General features: G+C 37.6%; 1 protein-coding gene across 1 annotated transcript; it reads left to right on the top strand.

Moving 5' to 3' along the window:
- The first annotated feature begins 2,733 nt into the window (after window positions 1-2,733).
- LOC140925310 (uncharacterized) lies at window positions 2,734-4,597 on the top strand. Its single transcript, XM_073375314.1, has 2 exons — window positions 2,734-2,831; window positions 3,488-4,597. The coding sequence occupies exons 1-2, from the start codon at window positions 2,744-2,746 to the stop codon at window positions 4,255-4,257; spliced, it is 858 nt and encodes a 285-aa protein (XP_073231415.1). The 5' UTR covers window positions 2,734-2,743; the 3' UTR covers window positions 4,258-4,597.
- The last annotated feature ends 17,678 nt before the right edge of the window (window positions 4,598-22,275 follow it).

The raw sequence follows: 22,275 nt of genomic DNA on the forward strand, positions 1-22,275 counted from the left end.
AAGTAAAGGGAGTAATTCTGCTCGAGGACATTGTGTAAAAGGGACAATTTACTTACCGATTACGAAGAACCAGCAGACAACAAGAGCCTGTTGAAAGCACATGGCAATCTTGATTCCAACTGGCTACAATATATCACGTGATGAAATTACGGTGTTACAGACTGATTTCGATATCAATAGTGCAAGCTAGTAACCTAGCCTGCAAAACCCAACCTGCACAAAAACGACACGCAGTGTCTCATCCGATATCCAGTCACCGAGAAGTGGGTTGAAAAACGAGGCACAGCAAAGTTTTTAAGACCGACTTCGAGGTGTCTGGATGTCGGATGAAACACTGAGTGGAGTTTTTAATATAGCTTCTCAAATGAACAATAATTCTTGGAGAAATTCAAAGATAAAGTTGGCAAAATTTTATGATAATTAGTATCCGATATACTACAAACCACCGTCACGGTTGTGATTTCCTTTGTTTTCTCTTCATGAATTATTTATGAGTTTGAGAACTTCTAATCAAATCTTTTTTTATGGTTTACAATCTACTATTGTTTGCAATCCCAGAGGATGCCCGCAAGTCTGAGCCTATAAACCAAGAAACTAAGCTTAAAACTTTACTTTCACATGAGTTTTATACCAGATTTAGGCCGCAACTTTTGGGATATTTTCCCTCAAATCTTCCTCACTTTCAGGGTTTGGATCAAGCCTTCAAAAAAGGTAGTCTTTGAACTACTGTAACTTAAAAATGTTTACATCAAAGATATTTTTATTTAGCCTATGAACTATCGAAGGTTAACTAAAAAAACTGAATCGAACAGTGTTTTTGTGCGGGCATTCGTTTGTTTGCAAAGCGCTTCTAAAAATCCATCAATTTTAGTCTTTCAAACACTCTCTGAGAGGCCGAGACGGAGTCAATTCGCTTTTGGCTCGTAGCAGAGCAAGGATATTTACAGGATCTATTTAGTCTCCTTTTTTTCGATTTACAGGATATTTACAGGATCTTCATAGCGTCTTTCCATTAAGACCTTGAGACTTGAGTAATTTCGTAATAACATAACTACGTGGATTTCCAAGGTAGGAAATATGGGATTCGTTCTTCGAACATGCCAGTCCTAAATTTTAACTTTCCTTAAAAATTTCACCTTTCTGTTTGGGATCTCCTCTTTGAAATAAACACAATTCTTTCATATTATTTTTATTATTTTATTTTTTTAAAATTCAATATTTATCCAGGGGCATCCAATTTAGTAGAGCTAGTTTAAATGGAGCCCTGACACAGCTCATAAACAAAGACATTACCACATTAAAACTAGACAATGAATTTAGTTACAAAGACAACATGTACCGCAGGTGTTACTGTTTAAAGTGGCGCTTTAGCTTGATTTTGAATTCACCGAGGATCTCTACTTGTCTAATGATTCTCGGTAGGGTGTTGTCTGTTCTCTTGTTCGGGAAAGTCAATTCAAGCCATAAAGCTTCAACATCGATCGAACTTATATCTGTTCTTAGCCGTGCAACGAGGTTTGATTTATACTAAATCGCAGTGCCCCCGCCACACTGGTCGTCTTTACGATCTTTCCGGACGAGATTATAACCTTTAACTGTTAGCTCGCCGTCATGAAAAGACCTATTTAGCCAAGTTTAATTAAGACAGAACACGTCGAAAGGATTGTCCCGTAGAAATATCCTAAGTTCGTCAAGGTGTTCAGATAGGCTCCTAATGTTCAGATGACCAATCTTCAAGCCAGGCTTCTGCAAACTTGAGTTTATCCATCCAGGGTTAGGAAAGACGTCACCTGGGAGAAGAATCAATAGTATTGCAGTAGAGCTGTACTGAAAGAGTTTCATTGCCCTAATTGCCTTTAGTCTTGGCTGGAAGCGATCGCTGTTGTTATGGGAGTGAAGTGAACGGTGTTTTATAAACTGATTAGCTTTTTTCCATTGAATGGCTTTCAAGTTGACACTCCTCGAATGATTTTTTAATTAGGGCTGTTAACCCGCAAGAAGGATAGCCTAATTCCTGATTTGAAAACGATGTGGTAATTCTCCTTATATGGGCAGCTTAGTTGACTTTCAAGTAGTCATAAACGATACGTATTTATTTCTGTTTCGGATCTCCCCTTTGAAATAAACACAATTCTTTCAGATCGACCCCTCCCAGTGGAAAACTTGTTCTCGTTCTTTTTGTCCCGCAGAAAGAAACAAGGTTTGAGTTGTATATTATAATGTGATTAGCTTTTTTCCATTGAATGGCTTTCAAGTTGACACTCCTCGAATGATTTTTTAATTAGGGCTGTTAACCCGCAAGAAGGATAGCCAAATTCCTGATTTGAAAACGATGTGGTAATTCTCCTTATATGGGCAGCTTAGTTGACTTTCAAGTAGTCATAAACGATATGTATTTATTTCTGTTTCGGATCTCCCCTTTGAAATAAACACAATTCTTTCAGACCGACCCCTCCCAGTGGAAAACTTGTTCTCGTTCTTGTTGTCCCGCAGAAAGAAATAAGGTTTGAGTTGTATATTATAATGTGATTAGCTTTTTTCCATTGAATGGCTTTTCAAGTTGACACTCCTCGAATGATTTTTTAATTAGGGCTGTTAACCCGCAAGAAGGATAGCCTAATCCCTGATTTGAAAACGATGTGGTAATTCTCCTTATATGGGCAGCTTAGTTGACTTTCAAGTAGTCATAAACGATACGTTTCTAGGTTCTTGGCATTTTTAACCGACTTCCAAGCTTGGCACAATGTTAGGAGCAAACGTTTTCGCTTTCCTGATTGCCGTTGCTGTCCTGGTGGCAACGGTTTTCTTCCCGACTGAAGTCCATGGAAGAAGTAAGTGCTACCCTTTGAAACAAAACTTTTAAACCTTTAACTAAGGAACTTTAACTAACAGCTAAGGAACAACGTAAATATCTTCTATCAATTCTTTTCCAAGCTTGATGAAGCAGACTTCTTCACTTGAGTATCAACGAATTTTTTTGAGATTCGGTATCTTTTTTTTACAGCTAAAATTTATACAACACACCAAATTTGTGTTTGGGTTTGATCATGTCGTAGAACAAAACAGTGTTTACTAAAGACAGTACATGAAAACTTGAGCGGCTCACCGAAAAATATCTGTTCGGTGAAAAAAAGTCATCCCGAAATTTGGAAATTTACTCAATATGCTATACTGACTCAAAGGCCTGCTACATTTCACAAAAGGCGGAAATAATCAACTTACATTTGTTAACTATCAGCAGTTTTCGGAGAGAGCAATCAAACATATCCCCAGTATTTTATCATACTGTGATATGCATGACTGTTTTGGCCTTTTGACCTTTCGAACACTTTCCTCCCCTCCAAACACCTTGGACAAAAATCACTTTCGATAAGCAAAAAGTCGGTGCGTTTATTATGCAGTCATTAAGTTCTTACGTGAAGAGTTCATTGCTAATCTGCTTTATAATTTGTTTTAGACTATTAACTGACTGTATTTTCCCTTTCAGACACAAAACTGCACTTCAAGAAGCCGAGCAAGCGCTTATTGGAGCTTCCTAAAGAAATTTCTTACAGCGGTCCCAAAAAATCGGCTGTGCAAAATTCCTTTAGCCAGCGCCTTTTTGATAATGGCAGAAGCGTGGTGATACGAAAGTTAACGAAAGAAAGTGCCTTTATTCAAGGCATGGTTTCAGCGACACTAAACGCAAATTACTACGGCGCATACATGGTTCAAGATATCGCCTACCTTTACACTGCAGTTAATGCATTCAACCGTGCCGCTGAAAAGATGAGAGACCAAGGGCAAAGTGAATTTGAGCAATTTTACAGAAACGAGTCTTCTGTTTGGGAGTCTAAGTACTTGGTGCCGTTGCTAAGAAAGTGGCATCTTAATAATACTCAAGACGTGCAACCTGGCACTGCAGCCCAAAAGTTCATGTCTTTCCTGACTACTGTGAGCGAAAAGCATGCTAAATACCTAGCTATAGCGATGCTACCATGCGTGATGCTTTGGCGCTGGATGGCTGATGAGCTATTTCCTTGTGTCCAGGAGAACAGCGCTTATTATAGCTGGTTTAAAGAATACAAGAGCGGCCGTCCGGGCGACAGAAGCCGCCTGGAGAGTTTTGTTGATCAGAAATTCCGTTCACAGGAGGAATATGAAGAAGCCAAAGTTTTTTTCTGTCAAGCAATGTTGAGCGAGTTGAATTTCTTCAGCGAGAGTGGTAAAGACTCACTTTACGGCCTCCCTCCGGATTGCCAACCCCTGATAGGGTAAATAATTGCTCACGAGCTAGAGTAGCTAATATCTTTTCGCCCTTCCTCGGGAATGCTAATTCACGGGCTAATCATTTCAATGTGAACTTTGTTCTAAATTCGGGACTACTCAAGGTATCAATATTGATCATTACATTGAAATTGTGAAATTGGTTTTTTGTTAGTTACATAATCATGATGTGGGCTGCGCATCTAGATCTTTATTTGTCTAAAGCAAAGCTTGCTTATTAGATTCTAAGATATGGAAAGAAATAATTTGTGTGTTAATAAGCGCTTTCTGAGAACTTCATGTAACAAGTTCTTTTCAAAATGGAATAAAATTCTTTGCAAATCTCGCCACGTGAAAACATGGTGTTTTGTTTTGCTTTTTTCTGTTGTATGATTTCCCGCGCACCAAACGAAAGTCTAATGGTAACCATTTACGGTGACTCATAATGTTTTATACTTTCCTGTCTTAATTTGGCTCTTTATCACAGCTGCACAACAATATGGAAGAGCAACTTTCACTACAAATTTGTATAGGTTTTACCAAACAGCAAATGAGATCAGTCTCCGTTAACAACAACAACAACAACAACAACAACAACAAAACAACAACAACAACAACAACAAATTTTATTGAAAATTGGAAAATAACTAATTACATTACTTTCCCACCCGCAAATAGCTTATGAACTAATCGAGGCGGGGGGAGCTGAACACAATTTACAAACAAGAGATTTATATATAGATGGACTAAATAACAGTGAAGACACTACAATACAGTAAATAGAATTTAAACTAACATAAAACAAGGCATGTACATAACGATTACGAAGAGAGGCTAACCTAAAGTATTAAATAACTTAATAAGACGGGAGACTTCGACTTGCTTAGGAATTCAAGGCTGTGAGATTTTTCTTTAGCAGAAGGGGCGGCACTGCTGCTTTGTTGTTGAAATAAGTCTTTTAGTCTTGAAATTTCCTCCGTTAACGTTGAAACTTTAGATTTGAGATCGTTATTTTCTCTCTTTAGGTTGGCAATAGACTCAGGCATAATGTGACACACGAAACAAGATAACAAAACAAATAGAAAAAAGCAGAAGGAACACTTAAACATCAGAAATTTGCGAAATGTTACGCGGAGCACTTAAACACACCGCCGTCCATCTTAACCACATCACGTGGTCCCTTCCCCTCCCCCGTTAAGGTCAAACGTCTCCTTTTCTTGAACCTTTCAGGCCAATAGAATTTTGAAGCGTGATTGAGACGGCTCGTTTTTGCTGCTTCGGTGCTCCCAGGCATTGATAGGCTAAATAATTGCGCGGAATTCGAAGCCATGACCTCTGCGATGCCGGTGCATTGCTCTACCACCTGAGTTATTGAAGCCACTCAGTTGGTTAGCCACTCATTTGTGTCCTAGTGGATGACGCGTATATTTAGAGAAGTACTTACAGTTGCTATATACAGTCAGTATATACCAGAAAAAAATTCTCTATTTACTTGATCAGGGGCCACATGGAATCGTTGGGTAATGGTAACGTTTATTTTGTTCGCGCCCCCAAGTAAGAGATGGTTAGGATGACGTAAAACAGAAAATCCCCGAAGGGACCTCTTTGATAGATTTTGTGACATTTATTGTACAGTCATTTTTCGATACTCTTTTGTGTTACGTGATGTATAGCAGCTGTTTTGAAATTACCAAAATAGAGTACGCGCAGATGAAGTTATAAGGTGCGTATAACTGTGTATATATAAACACTTTTTTTTTTCATAAACAATATTTATTGCAATATTTGCCCTAAGAGCCTAAAGGGCTCATCTAGAGAGCTTACGCTGTTTACATTCAATATTCTAAAAATACAAATGCACGTCAAGATCGAACACACACACATAATATATAGATTTAGCCAGGGCTAAAAGCGAAGCCTCCCTTTCTATACTTATGGTATACATGAACTCTAAGCCAGAAAAAAAGAAATCTTCACATCCCTAAGAGCTTCGGCATCAGACACCTTTAGAGAGAGGGGCTACATGATTAAGAAACAATATTCCACAAACAAACCTGAATTGAAAAAATTGTTAAAAAAAAAAATTGTTGTAGGTCTCTTAAGTAGCAGCAATTTACAGGTTACGATTTCTAGGGTCGGTGTTTCTGTGTTTAAGGGAAGACCTAAAAGAAAAATCAGGCCGACTTAAGGACTTTTGTCTTCCCGTAAGCCCATTACATTTTCTCTTCTTTTCTTTTTTCTTTTAAACGGGCCCGGACGAACAGTTATGTGTAGCCTTTACATTTATACCTCACAATATCTAAAAGAAAATTTTACCGTAAGGTGTATAATATTTTCTCTGAGGACAGACATAGGAAAGCAAACGATAACCTTTTTCGCTACTAATAACAATAATCCAATCTTTCACTACAAATATAAACGTTAATACAGCAACTTACAACTTTTTTTTATTTAAAAAAAAAGGACAAACTCGGGCTCGAAAAGCCGGCGAGTCTGTCCGTTTTAGAATAGAGGAGAACTCTTTCATTTTTTACATACGCTCACTTTTTCAGTGATAATAATCCGTAAACAAACAACTGAAAACAAACGAAAACGTAAAATTCAAGCGGTATTCAGCAGCTGTATTCAGGGCACAAGTTATGGAAAAAGAGCAGCATACTGCACACTGCAAAACTACAGAAATCCTTGAATTCTACACACTGCAAAATTCTTGAGTGGCAAGTGATGAATGAGAAACCGAATAGCAATTCAATGCGGAACACGTACAAAAACAACACTTCATTTTAATTCAAGAAAGGGCCCGTCTGAATGTTTCTAAAAATCTCACGATCTGTAGTCTCATGGTCGTTTTTTGAGCTAATGTTATGAATGAACAATGACACATAAATAACTTAGTTTCTTGAAAATTTTTATTCAAAAACCCATACGTTAATCGTAAAAAGTAATTCGCGTAAGACAAGTTAAATCGTTGCGTTCACGCAAGTTAAATCGGTCGAGCACATGGTAAAAAAATCAATTTCAAATGCACATTTTGTGGTTTTTCTTTCACGCCGATGTCAAAATGTAGAAAACATCCATGAAACCTTTATAAATACAAAAATTCATTTTTAAAAACGAACTTTTCTTTGATCATAGAGTACGGAATATACCTTAAGTGTCTTCAGAAACCTCGCTGCCTTGGTTGGTTCAAAACAAGCCAAGCGCCCCGATCCGCCGTGTAGAAAACAAGGTTGAATTCCTCGAAAGACAATTTTATAGCGAAAAGCTTTCGTTTGGCCACAAAAAAGAAACTGAGCATTCTTTTGAACTTTCTCTTTCCATTTGTATCTTTTATCGGCGTATTTTCAATCTTGAAATGCAAAACTTTAGTCTTGAAAACCACCACATCATGATCGCGCGCCAGCCATTTTGTTGATGGACGACATTTACAAAGGTGTCAAATCCGTTTCTTCCCCCACCCCCTAAATGGTTGACATGACCATTGGGCGTTTGTGGGGGAGTGGGGTATGGGTGATTTTACTGATTTAGTTTGTATTGGAAGAATTCTTTCCCAAACCTCTCTGGAGTTAGAAATTTTTTTCCCGACATATAACGGTATAAGATTTTTTTTTTTCAGTATTGTACGTCATGAGCGATATTTTTTTCAGCGCAGGATATTTTTCTCCCAGGAATTTATTTGCAAGCAATCATCCATAACCCCCGCAAAAGTCAAATGGTCGGCCCCTAAAATTCACAAATTAAAACATTTGGTCAGTTAACAGATTCTGATTTGTCAATCATTTCTAAAGGCTTTTGAAACAATAGGAGACAAAACTCTCTAGGGGAGAGGGGAGGAATTCGTTTCTACGTACTCCTACCCGGAAAGTCCGTACGGACGGACGTACGCTGACGTCATAACCAAAATTTCTCGGTTGGATAGTTTACCAAATTATGTTAGTTATGGTGCTCCGCTCGCGCGCGCAACGAGCTCCGCTAAAAAAGGGAAAGAATAAAAAGAACAAAATAATATATATATATATATATATATATATATATATATATATATATATATATATATATATATATATATCTGTCTGGATTTGATTAAAGGTACCTCCAGAAATTTCAAGTGCGTTTTAAAAATTTGACCCTTGAGGTCAATAAAAAGCAGTTGAAAGTCGCTAGTTAGGGCTTAAAAGGGACGAATTAATCGCTGGCAACGCACGAAAAGTTGCCCTTGGCAAAAGCCACAGATTTGTAAGGAAATGAACAACATTTAAAAGCACAGAAATAATGACCTTTCAGTCTCTTAAACTATGAGGCTCATAACGAGATGCCCGACTAAAACAGACCTAGAATCCACCTTTGTTGACCCCACAATCGGTTGTCCAAGACAAAATCACTTCAACTAAACACTTACAAAGCGTTTTCATGCTTGTACACTATATTCTTATAACACAAGCGCCACGACATACCTGAAATCTGTCTGTTAACAACTTCAGGAAATCACACAATTAACCACGTTCGCGGCACTGATAAAACTATCCACAACCAACCAGGCACAATGTTTCCAGACTTAATACGGGCGAAATATCATCAAATAACTCTCTCTCAATAACTCTCGCTTTCTCCACATAAATCATCACATGTAAACTTTGCTGACACAGTCGATTTATTCAAGATCCCGGATGTAGACGAGCCGTTTTGAAAGCGACACATGGATGCCGGCCTTCAAAACAATTTTTTACTAAGTCTCTGGCCTGGTCAGAAATCAACATCAATTTTGCTCTCGCCGAATACTTTTGACTCCTAAAAGCTACTTTTTGAGGCCAGAGACTCGTCACCGCCCACATGAAAGCTCGCAATATGATTCCTTTCCGTCTCAAGCCCGAGATCAGTCTTTCACCCGTTTAGCCAAAATGAGACGAAATACGGTTAACATATTGGACGACGGCAGACTTTGCCAATCGTGAGACTTGTTCCTTCATAAGGATTAATGATGCCTTCCGGAAAACTTTGCTGCAGGCGGCCAAAAAAAAAACCTAGCAAATTAACCGACCACGGAAAACAACTTCTACCGCGCGCTGATTTCAAATGTAATAGTGTTTTATGACAAGGAGAGAATTATCGGAAATGATAGGTAGGGGAGAGCTGCGGGGGGGGGGGGGGGGGAGGTGAAGAAGATGTAAACAGCATATTAAACACATGTTTTTTGATCTACGGCAGCTTTGAAGGGGATTTTTGTACTGAAAAGATCTTTTTTTTTTTTAAAAAAAAACAGAATAGTCAAGTACTGAACAAGCCTCAAATGAGACTGTTACTAAAAATTTCTGGAGGTACCTTTTATCAAATCCAGGCAGAAAATTCTGCTCTTTTACAGAGAATCGACTCTAAACCCCTAACAGACCGTATTTACGTCTTTGAATATAGCACTTTGGTTACCAAAACATAAGAACACCAGTTGGTTTAATAGGTCGATATGTAAGATCTGAAGTAAAGATAGCCAGCTACTTCGAGGTCTCTGGTGGCATTTCATGAGTTCAAAAGTTATAATAATTTGGATTTGTGTAATACATGTTCAATAATTATTAACATGTATTGGATTTGTGTAATACATGTTCAATAATTATTGAACATGTATTACACAAATCCAAATTCTTATGACTTTTGAACTTATGAAATGCCACCAGAGACCTCGAAGTAGCTGGCTATCTTTACTTCAGATCTTACATATCGACCTTTTGGCTTATACTAGCTTGTTTTCTATGTTTGCAGGTCTAGCAATTTTCTTTATATTGACTTGAAAGACACGTGAATTTGACTTGAATTTTGCTTATCAAAAATTTTACTCTTTATTAAACCAACTGGTGTTCTTATGTTTTGGTAACGAAAGTGCTATATCCAAAGACGTAAATACGGTCTGTTAGGGGTCTAGAGTCGATTCTCTGGAAAAGAGCTGATAAGCAATGATGTGTATACTGCTTCAATATTCACTGCAGCAGATAGGTGGCCATTAGAGAAAGTGGATGAGTATTCATTGGTGCAGTTAGCTGGTCATTTGGGAAATTACCACATATTAATTAACCCCAACAGATAAGCAATGATTTGTGTACTGCTTCAATATTCACTGCAGCAGATAGGTGGCCATTAGAGAAAGTGGATGAGTATTCATTGGTGCAGTTAGCTGGTCATTTGGGAAATTACCACGTATTAATTCACCCTAACAGATAAGCAATGATTTGTGTACTGCTTCAATATTCACTGCAGCAGATAGCTGGCTATTAGAGAAAGCTGTTGAGTACATTCATATTGGTGCAGTTACCTTGTCATTAGGAAATTACCACATATTATTCACTGTAACTGGATAAGTAATGATTTGTGTACCAATTGAATACTTACTGCAACAGATAGCTGGCCAGTGGAGAAAGTGGTTGAGTGTTCATTGGGGCAGTTACCTAGTCATTTGGGAAATTACCACATATTAATTTTCTGTCTAATTTTAGAAAAGGGCACCTTTCTCAGAGTCCCAACTATTGGCTAGAGTAGCTATCTAACATTCCGTTATACAGTAGTGGTCATGCACGCAAGCATTGAAGTCATTGCATGCTGTTAGTTTATTGTTTTTCTGCTCCGGCCCATATAAGCTGTTAGGACAAGGGCCTCGGATACAGGGGTGAGGGGAATAGGGGGAGAAGGGGTGTGGCTCATTAGCCAATTTCTGCCATACTTGAAAGAAGCTTGGCCACTCTAAGGCCTTTTTGGTAATTTAGAAGTTAAGTCAATATGGAACCACAGAAAAGACATACATTTGTTACAGACCCTCTTCTGTTGTAGGGTACCTTTTTCCAAAATCAGACAGATACATATATATATATATATATATATATATATATATATATATAACCAAAAAAGTGGAAAGAAATCCTCATCTACTATAAAGTGCTCAATAGCAGAGCTAGAACTATGAATAATTATATTCTGTATTTCAAATTTCTGTGATTGTAACCGTTATTTCTGGCAGTTGCCTGATCATTGCTTCCCAAGAAGCATGAAACTCAGAGTTGCAGTAAATGTTCAAATAACCTAGCTCTTGGAGTATAATTATATATATATATATATATATATATATCTATATATATCTATATTGTTGAAAATAAATATATATGATCAGCTAGCGTCTTTAATGAGAAACGTTGGTTCTTAGCAATCTGCTTATGGATTCCATGACTGAAGTATTTAACAACTTTAAGATAATTTATTTATTTATTTTATTTTATTTTTAATTTGCCACATAGAATAAATATTACAGAAAGAAAATGAAATATATATACAATATATTATTACTAAGATTGCACAATTTACAGGGCAGGAAAAGCTACCAAAAAAAAGTTCAAAATTAAATGTAATATTAAGTGACTTAACTTTTGTAATAGATAGAGTGGCGAGGAAGCCCAATAGAAGCTAAATAGCTTGGAGAAAATTGGGCTCCTCATATTTAATTATGATTTAATGTAAGCTGCCATATCTAGTCAGGCGAGTTTAATTTATAGCTCTCTCTATGAGGTATTTTTTAATGAAGTCTTGAAACTACAGGACAGTTTTTTTAATTTAGTAATTTAATTTAATCTCGCACTTCCTAAACCAGAGATATGATCAGCTAGATATAATTTAACACAGAAAAGTAAATGTAGAAACTTGAAATCAGGAGCACCTAACGAGAATATAGTTCAAAACCACTTAAACGTAGTATTGTTAAACGTATCTTAGTATTTAAACGGTAGATATAGGCATATTTTTATCCCCTAAACATTTTTTATCTGTTCGGATTTCCTAGCTGAAAGTCTAGGGATCCGAAAATTATAGGGATCAAAACTTACCTTTTCGAAAATTTCATCCAGAAAAAAGGCTCCCGAAAATTCTAGGTGACCTTTTTAGGGTAAAAATCCGTTAAAAATGGGGAATTATGCCATTTTTTAGATGTTCGAAAATCCTAGGAGAGGCAGGCAAGCAAGAAATTTTACAAAAAATGTTCCGAAAATTCTAGATCTCAAATCGTCTTCCGAACAGATATTTTCCGAAAATTGACGTTGGGTGCCCCTGTTGAAATTAATGCGAAACCTTTCCTCGGTATTACAAATACAAACAAAGAAGGAATGCGCGTACTCATCAATCATAAATACACAGACAAACAATTGAAGTTAACGCAGAAAGTTAATAACGGACACCTTTTTTAATTTACCGTTCCTCCTTTATTTAACTCTTTATTCGGTGGACACGTTTTTAGCGTCGAAACTTCAAGGACAGACGAAAATGTTGCCATCAGAGTGACAATCAAGAGGGCTTGAACCTTCTCTGACGAGTTCTGCACTGCCGGTCGCCATTATTATTTACATTATTTTGCGCTTTACAGTTGTATACATAAATTGCAATTTGCTTGCGTTAGAATAGAAGAAGTTTAGACGATTTTTTCAAACCTCTAATTTCAGTCGTTTTGTTTATTGTTTTCCCCATAAATCCCTCGAAGACTCGTAAGCTGAGTACAGTAGCTTAGTAGCGTTGCAGCCGGACTTGTAACTCAAGACATAGCTAACTTAGGCCACGTGAGTTAAATGTGAGAGCTGCGAGATCACCACAGAATAAATATACCCCTTGCTTTCAAAATAGGGCCAAGAGCACAACCTTGCTGAAAAAAGGAGTTGTGTTTGCATACTAGCTTGGGCTGTATCATGGCTATCTAGAAAAAGGCGCAAATTTGAGAAGAGACAAAAGAAAAACACGTGCGAAAACTAACATGCATATAGCTGTAACAGGCACCAAAATCCATTCAACAGAAAAGAATAAAAAGCAGCACTTTCTTGTGGTACTTATATTATGCTGCACCGGAGGTTCTAACTTCTCAGCGGGGGCATGGGCTCAGGTTCTCAGTCATTCAATATTTCTTTGCTTTCATCCTGAAAGGTATGAATTGGTATTATCATTATCATTATCATTATTATCATTGTTATTATTGTTGTTATTATTATTATTATTATTATTATTATTATTATTATTATCATCATCATCAAGAAACTTAGCTTAGACTGTAAGGAGTTTTAACTGAAGCTTGAACGGTAATGAACTAGGATTGGCAATTAAACAAAGAAGAGAAATTAGTAGAAGTTGAATTCTGGTTTGTCACTAGAACTGTGCTAGTCCCCGTCAAGTTCTACGTTGACACTTTCTTCTTTGCTTTTTCTTTTTCTTCCCTTTCCTTTCCTTATGCTTGTGTGATTTTTTAGCTTATTGGGCGCAAAAACCCTGCTTCGGCCTTTTTCACTCACATGGCTGCTAATTTCGCTAGCGGTTCGTTTTCAAACAATCGGTTAGTTTGTTATAGTAGCGGAGTTCACCCATCTGAGAAAATTTGGTAATCACGTGACCGTACACCGGCCGACTGGCCGACCGCCCGAGTGTCCGTCCGCACCACAGGGATACCAATGTAAAATAATTCAATCAACAGGTATGGAAACCGAAATGCAACTCACGGTTTTATTTGGAAAGAAATCGAATGACCGCCTGGACTTTTAGAAAGAAAAAACAACAACAAAGTCTCGTCTTTTTCGACGTTACTTTTGATGTTTACACTCACGTGGATAACAGAAAAAGAGCTAGAGCGAGTGATTGAAAACAAAAGAGACAAATGTTGTAGGAAGAAAAACATGAAACTTCAAAGCGGCGGTGAGACAATTAGGGCCATTTACTCGAGGAAAATTAAACGCGTCTTAAATAGGACGCGAACTGGACCATTTATACGAGCATGTCTTATCTTAGTCTTCCGTATACTTAAACTTACTATTAAAGTGTAAGTTTATAATACGAAGATAGCAATTTGATTAGTAAATATAAATTGTGATAGTTTAAAGTTAAAAGGGTCTACTTACACCAGCAGATGTCACGCATTTGTCCAGGAGGTCTATTATCGCCTTCTCCTTACATAATAACAAAAAATATTTTTCCTTCGCGATGGACCAAGTGTTTCTTTTTACCTTTAACGGCTTGCTCATTGTATTTGAGCGAAGAAAAAAATAAAGCAGAAACGAAAACGCGTTGTAATTTGTAAACAATTTTCCTCGCCAGTGGCCTGCCAATCCACCGCGGGGCAAGCGATAATTTTCCCGCCAAAAATTAACGCATGCGTACTATGCGTTCGCGTCCTATGTAAGACGCGGAGGTCATTTATACGAAGTTTTTCTCGTCTTAGCTAAGACGCGTCTTATCTAAGAACAGGTGTTAAGGGCTGTTCTAAAATAAGACGCTTCTTAGCTAAGTCGCGTCTTATTTTAGACGAAATGTGCCGTTTATACGATAAGTTCGCGTCTTATGTAAGACGCGTCTTATTTTTCCTCGTATAAATGGTCCTAATGAGAAATGCTAGCGGCCCGCAAGGTGAAAATGAGCGGCAGTGAAAAACAAGAGCGAAGATGAACACAAGAGACAAAATATTGGGTAAGCACATACGACAATTCCTCCATAAAAATAATGTGTAACTAAGAAGTTCGACGTTTTAGCCCTACAAAACAGCGTTGTAGTTGTGCAAAACAACGGCAAAGAAAGACAAAGGCGTGCTGCACGTGCAAATTTGTTTTTTTTGCTAATTAGAAAAAAAGTGTACTGCACGTGCAATTTGTTTTTTTGCTAGTTAGATCTATTGATCTTGATGCCATTTTCATTGCTGTCCGCGTTTAGCATTACACGATTTAATTTTTTTTGTTTATAAGTATTATTAACCAGAGCTTCGCTTTTAGCCCTGGCTAAATCTATATATTACAAACCTTGCTACAGCGCCAGACCATGCTTAGGGCCTCTTCACATGGGCCTGGTTGACCGGGCTGGTCCGATTTCCAAGATCCCGCCTCTCCTCTAAATCCTTTGTAAAATTTTCGATGTGTTCATATGAGAGGGTGGGCAGGCTCGGTTCCCGAGATCTCGGTTTTTCCAACCGGGATCTTGGTAAGCGGGCTAAAAATTTTGCCATATGAACATTTCAGCCCGGTTACCGCGATGAAAGCGGGATAAATTCTGGCGGCTCGGATGGCGTTGTCTTGCCTTGCCTGCTGTGTTTTCTACATCATAAGCATCCCTTTTAACTGCAGCGATACAGCTTTAAGGGTTGCCAAATCTATGGTAGGCGCGAAAGTTATAAATATTGTGTTTTCCCATGTTTGTTTTGTTTTTCGAATTTCTCGCCGGCACTCGTCTCGTCTTCAGGTTATTAATACGATTTACCTATCACTTGCTGATTAGGCGCCGGGCAGCCTTTGTGGGGTATAGCTATCCCATTAACTACTAAAGTGATACAGCTTGTCCAGCAGCCGCGGAATAAAACGACGGTTCCTCATTTCAGGGGAACTTCGATCGCAATGTGGCAGTCTGTCATATAGTTTTGCGAACTGCTGCGTGTTATTTCCAGAGCATCCCTACGTAATACATAGACGATCTCTAAATCCGTTCCGCAGCTCTGTGCACAAGAGAAAAGCAAAAATCTTCCTTTGATCAACCAATTAAATTTCAAAAAGGTGAAATAATTTAATATTTCTTTGCCTAAATAGCAGCACTCCAGAACTGCAAGAACTGCCTGTATTCGTAACTCGATGGCTTCACGTTCACTATTTACACTTCGGACTTAAAAAAAAAAACAAGGGACGGCACGGTTCGAGTCCAGGGGCCTAAAAATCGGACACCGGGGCCTTGAACTCTTAACACGGTGGTTGCACCTTTTACTGATGTAGACATAAATTTATCTCTGCAGGCCTGCGCTATTATGAAATCTTACAAGTGCTATGTTTTGAATTGGATTCTGATACCTTTGATGAACGTTTTGATGTGCACTTTGCACGACTTGTGCGTTGCGTCCCGGTAAAATGTTACGAAATATAACTTTCCTGAAGCCAAGTCTAAAAGGTTCGTTAAAGATCGCATAGAGAACAGGATTCATGGCAGAGTTAAGCGCCTGTAGCCAAAGGATAAATGGAATTAACCAGATGGGTAAGTGGCTGCCAGCTCTCTAGCCAGAGGATGTATCCAGACGAAAATAAATTGCGGTGCCCAACAGATAAAGAAAGAAAGTACAACAGCAATCATCATTTTGGTGGTTTTCCGTGCCATACGATTTGCTTTCTGTTGTTGCAAAGCGCTCGGTTCTCCAGAAACGTGCCTTGTCCACAGATGATAGATGATGATTGGGTAAAGTATTAGCATCACTGTGAATGGAAGTAGAAAGCATATGCTCAGCGTGATGACCATACTTAATGGAACTTGTTCTACGTCGCAGACTGAGATGTTCAGTCTTGAACTCGAGGAACTTTTACCGCCAATTTCGTGCCACATGTGTATGGGAAGTAAAATAGCCGCGAGCCATATTGCGGGAATAATAACCTTTGTGAATTTGGACCAAGGTTGGTGCTTCAGTGGTCGGATCACAGCCAAAAAGCGATCTGTTTGTATCCAAACCCGGCTAAAAATACAGCCTAGGAGAGCGACCAAAACGAGATAGAAATTCAGCTTGCATAGCAAACCTCCAAATTTCCCAGGAATCCAAACTAATCCAACAAACAAGAACTTGATTAATGGCGGGCACGTCACGGAAGTCGTTACCAAGTACAGGCCATGTTGAGTATTAGAAGAAATGTGGTGGACTTCAATAGCTGATCCTTTCTGATTATATAGATCACCATCGAGTTACCGAGGAAGGATACAATAAATGCCATGCTAGTCAGGAACGTGAAGACTACTTTGGTAGTTAGGGAAAAGTCTGGCGATTTCAGGATAAACAAAGAAAAGGGAAAAAACGGAAAGTGAAACTTAGAATTCAACTTTTCTTGATATTTAAAAAGGTCAAAAAGCCTTTAATTAAGGCAGTATAAGCATGCCTTTACTACTAAAGAATGGGAAACTTATTCAGTTTTCCTCTTTGACACCAATTCTGGATCCTTTTACGACAAACACACGACGACAAGCTCATAAATACACAATTTAAAGCACTTTTTATGGCCTAGAAACTAACTCCATAAAGTCAGGGTGATAAGCTCCTGTTAAAGTGCATTGCAACAGTTTTTTTAACGCCAAACTTGTGGACTTCTCGAAACCCATTATTAAATTTTTGGGTTAAAATCCAGAGTTTTTTAATTTCTTTTTTTGCATAATACCAAAGCAATTAATTTTTTATGAATGTCTTTTAATGTGATAATGATGACGATGAAATAAGATCAAAATATTTTTCCTTTTGATTTTCTAGGTCTGATATTAATTTAAATCCAAAGAACTATTGTGATATTAAAAAAACTCCAGAGTTTTGAAATTTCTTAAAGTCCTATATTAATATCTGCAGTACTGTTGTTGAACCTTATTTTTAAACTGCGACAGAACAAACCAAAATCGGTGATAGAAAATTAAATATTATGCATAGAATAAAAAAGAGCTTTTCTGGCTAATGGCGATTTTATCCTACCTTGTGTCACGTCTGTGCTGTTTTCCATGCTAGGTGCTGCTTTTTTGGCAATGGTGAAATATATTTGCAGCTTATGGTTTCAGTACTGCGAATTATTACAACGCCTCTGAAACTGGCCAAGTAATTATTTTGAATTAATTAACGCTTTTTGTACAACAGCTGAAGTTTGTTTATTCTTTTCTTTGTATATCCTCATATATATCTGTCTGATTTTGGAAAAAGGTACCCTACAACAGAAGAGGGTCTGTAACAAATGTATGTCTTTTCTGTGGTTCCATATTGACTTAACTTCTAAATTACCAAAAAGGCCTTAGAGTGGCCAAGCTTCTTTCAAGTATGGTAGAAATTGGCTAATGAGCCACACCCCTTCTTCCCCTATACCCCTCACCCCTGCATCCGAGGCCCTTGTCCTAACAGCTTATATGGGCCGGAGCAGAAAAACAATAAACTAACAGCATGCAATGACTTCAATGCTTGCGTGCATGACCGCTACTGTATAACGGAACGTTAGATAGCTACTCTAGCCAATAGTTGGGACTCTGAGAAAGGTGCCCTTTTCTAAAATCAGACAGAAAATTAATATGTGGTAATTTCCCAAATGACTAGGTAACTGCCCCAATGAACACTCAACCACTTTCTCCACTGGCCAGCTATCTGTTGCAGTAAGTATTCAAGCGGTACACAAATCATTACTTATCCAGTTACAGTGAATAATATGTGGTAATTTCCTAATGACAAGGTAACTGCACCAATATGAATGTACTCAACAGCTTTCTCTAATAGCCAGCTATCTGCTGCAGTGAATATTGAAGCAGTACACAAATCATTGCTTATCTGTTAGGGTGAATTAATACGTGGTGATTTCCCAAATGACCAGCTAACTGCACCAATGAATACTCATCCACTTTCTCTAATGGCCAGCTATCTGCTGCAGTGAATATTGAAGCAGAACACAAATCTTTGCTTATCTGTAAGGGTGAATTATATATATATATACAGCTGTTTGCGAAAATTTTGAACCCCCCAGAAATATATAAATATGAATATATACAGTCAGTTTTAGTGCAAAAAGTCTGTAAACAGGAGAAATTCACACCTGCCTGTAACTGCATCATCATGCATGCATTCTTTTATCACAAGAAAACAATATTTGCCAATGGGTAAATTACACCCTTACGATATTAACAGATCACGCCAATATATGTTTATATATCTGGGGGGTTCAAAATTTTTGCAAACAGCTGTATATATATATATATATATATATATATATATATATATATATATATATATATATATATATATATATATATATATATATATATATATATATAAAGGAAAAAAACACACACACAGAGCAACTAACAGAAGCGATTTGATAGCGAAATAAACGACTGGACAAGCCAAGCTGAAACAACCTAACAGTAGAAATACCATTTAGAAGCCAATCGATTTTTTTCTTATCTGAGGCACAATGCCATTTATTTCCAAGTAATTGTGCAGCGGAGGTATACAACTTTTCACGCAGAGAAGCAAAACTTGGGCAATATATTTAGTAAATGATGTTTCATGTCTTCAATAGATGCATCACAAAGAGCACAGGCAGGTGAAGGACAGCAATTATTCTGAAAAAAGTGATAATTTAAGGCACCAAATTAAGTCTCAAACGAGTGTGAAAAATTGACGCTGAACGATCCCCGATATAAAAAAGATAGCTGCGGGATGGAAAATGCAGGAATTTTAAAAGGTTGCTCTTGAAGATACCTGGAGAAGACGATATGCGTGTTTCTAATGGAGGACTGTTCCACTCTTGAACTGATGAAAAGAGAAAAGATTTTTGGTGCCTTTCAGTACGAACGAAAGGTAAGCAGAAACTATTGGCAGAACGGAGACTATAACTAGATCTTTCAGAAACGAAATTAGGACATAAATCGCATAAAGAAGGCGAGGCTAACTTAAATACCATTTTGTACATCTAAATAAGTTTATGAATTTACTTGATGAGTTTGTCAGACACTAGTCATTCAAAAATCTTTGATTAGAAACACTTATTGTCCAGACACTCTTTCTCGCTCTTTGGGGGAATACGACTCAGTCCACAAGCCTGAATCAACGGCTAGCTTATCACTAGCAGAACAATAGACGATTACGAAATTCATTTTACTTCAGTTTTGTTTTTTAAAAGAGGATTATAGCGTGCATTTGTATAGAAGAGGTAATAGATTAGACAAGGAATGATACTGGAATAAGGCTATAAAGGAGGTTAAGTATTAAAAAAGGTAGAGTTTGCATGAAAAGCTGAAGTGAGACAAAAGTATTTTACAACAAGACGCTTAGAAGCGTTCACGTGGGATGCATTGGTAATGCAAGCAGCAAGTTTAAATTGTTACTGTAGTAAGAATAAAATGTCTACATGTGCCTCATGTTAGGGTTGGGAGTTTGTGATCATGGGAAATGGCAGGATAAAAGGAGAGACTGTTTAATAATTCAAATACTTTAATTCTCTTAGTGGTATCAATGGGTATTTTAACAATGGTACTAATCATATAAACGCTAAGAATTTGCTTTTTTTTGTAATTACAAACTGTAACATAACTTGTATAGTAATAATACTGTAGCTAAGCGCAACAAAACGAACTAGAGTACAAATACAGTGAACGACAACCAACTTAGACATGTGTCAATGAACTTTTCAAGGAAATCTTAAATGCGTTTTAAGATTTTTACGTTCAAATGGAAATAGTTTTACTAAAGAGGTGTGATTTTGGAATGTGTGAAGTTCGTCTTGAGGGACATATCTTTTAAGATGAACGTTCTTGAATATTGCAAATGTAAAAGTGTTTCCATGACAACTTCCTCATTTACTGAGTTTCGTTGTGCTAGGTTGTAACTAAATTATTTCCTATTCAAAAAAGATAACGATTTGTTGATTCAACGGAATGATGTAGAGAATTCTCAGAATACAATTTTTCTTGGTAGATGTAACAAAGGACTAATGCACGAATTTCAGTGGTTCAACGGTAACAAAACCGCTTATGCCACGGATCAATGTTCTTTGTTAAGCTTGACTTTAATCTGATAAAAGTCCAAAATGCTTAGTCTTCCTCAAAAGAGGCTTGGTTTCGCTCAATAGAGGCTTAGTTACTCTCAAAAGGGTCTCCGTTTTCCTCAAAAGACGCTCATCCATTCTTAGGAAAGGGTCATTCATCTCCAGAAGTCGCGTGTTTGTGAGCAACGGGTTCGTCATGTTAGCTTGTTGGTCCTTTCCAAAAAATAAATATAAAATATAAATAGCGGGGTTTTATTCGGCCGACATTCACGGTTTCCTTGTCCATCCTTAGAAGAGGCTCGTTCGTCTTCAGAAGATGCTTGTTTGACAGCAAGGGGTTCGCCATGTTGGCTTGTTTGTTCATTTCACTTGGCAGGAAACGACTTAAACTTGATCCAAAATACAAACCGCTGCGTTTTATTCGGCCAAGATTAACGGTGCCAATGTTGTGGTAAGTAAAGGGAGTAATTCTGCTCGAGGACATTGTGTAAAAGGGACAATTTACTTACCGATTACGAAGAACCAGCAGACAACAAGAGCCTGTTGAAAGCACATGGCAATCTTGATTCCAATTGGCTACAATATATCACGTGATGAAATTACAGTGTTACAGACTGATTTCGATATCAATAGTACAAGCTAGTAACCTAGCCTGCAAAACCCAACCTGCACAAAAACGACGCGCAGTGTCTCATCCGATATCCAGTCACCGAGAAGTGGGTTGAAAAACGAGGCACAGCAAAGTTTTTAAGACCGACTTCGAGGTGTCTGGATGTCGGATGAAACACTGAGTGGAGTTTTTAATATAGCTTCTCAAATGAACAATAATTCTTGGAGAAATTCAAAGATAAAGTTGGCAAAATTTTATGATAATTAGTATCCGATATACTACAAACCACCGTCACGGTTGTGATTTCCTTTGTTTTCTCTTCATGAATTATTTATGAGTTTGAGAACTTCTAATCAAATCTTTTTTTATGGTTTACAATCTACTATTGTTTGCAATCCCAGAAGATGCCCGCAAGTCTGAGCCTATAAACCAAGAAACTAAGCTTAAAACTTTACTTTCACATAAGTTTTATACCAGATTTAGGCCGCAACTTTTGGGATATTTTCCCTCAAATCTTCCTCACTTTCAGGGTTTGGATCAAGCCTTCAAAAAAGGTAGTCTTTGAACCACTGTAACTTAAAAATGTTTACATCAAAGATATTTTTATTTAGCCTATGAACTATCGAAGGTTAACCAAAAAAACTGAATCGAACAGTGTTTTTGTGCGGGCATTCGTTTGTTTGCAAAGCGCTTCTAAAAATCCATCAATTTTAGTCTTTCAAACACTCTCTGAGAGGCCGAGACGGAGTCAATTCGCTTTTGGCTCGTAGCAGAGCAAGGATATTTACAGGATCTATTTAGTCTCCTTTTTTTCGATTTACAGGATATTTACAGGATCTTCATAGCGTCTTTCCATTAAGACCTTGAGACTTGAGTAATTTCGTAATAACATAACTACGTGGATTT

This window comes from Porites lutea, chromosome 14 (genome assembly GCF_958299795.1).
Source record: "Porites lutea chromosome 14, jaPorLute2.1, whole genome shotgun sequence".
NCBI classification, from domain to species: domain Eukaryota; kingdom Metazoa; phylum Cnidaria; class Anthozoa; order Scleractinia; family Poritidae; genus Porites; species Porites lutea.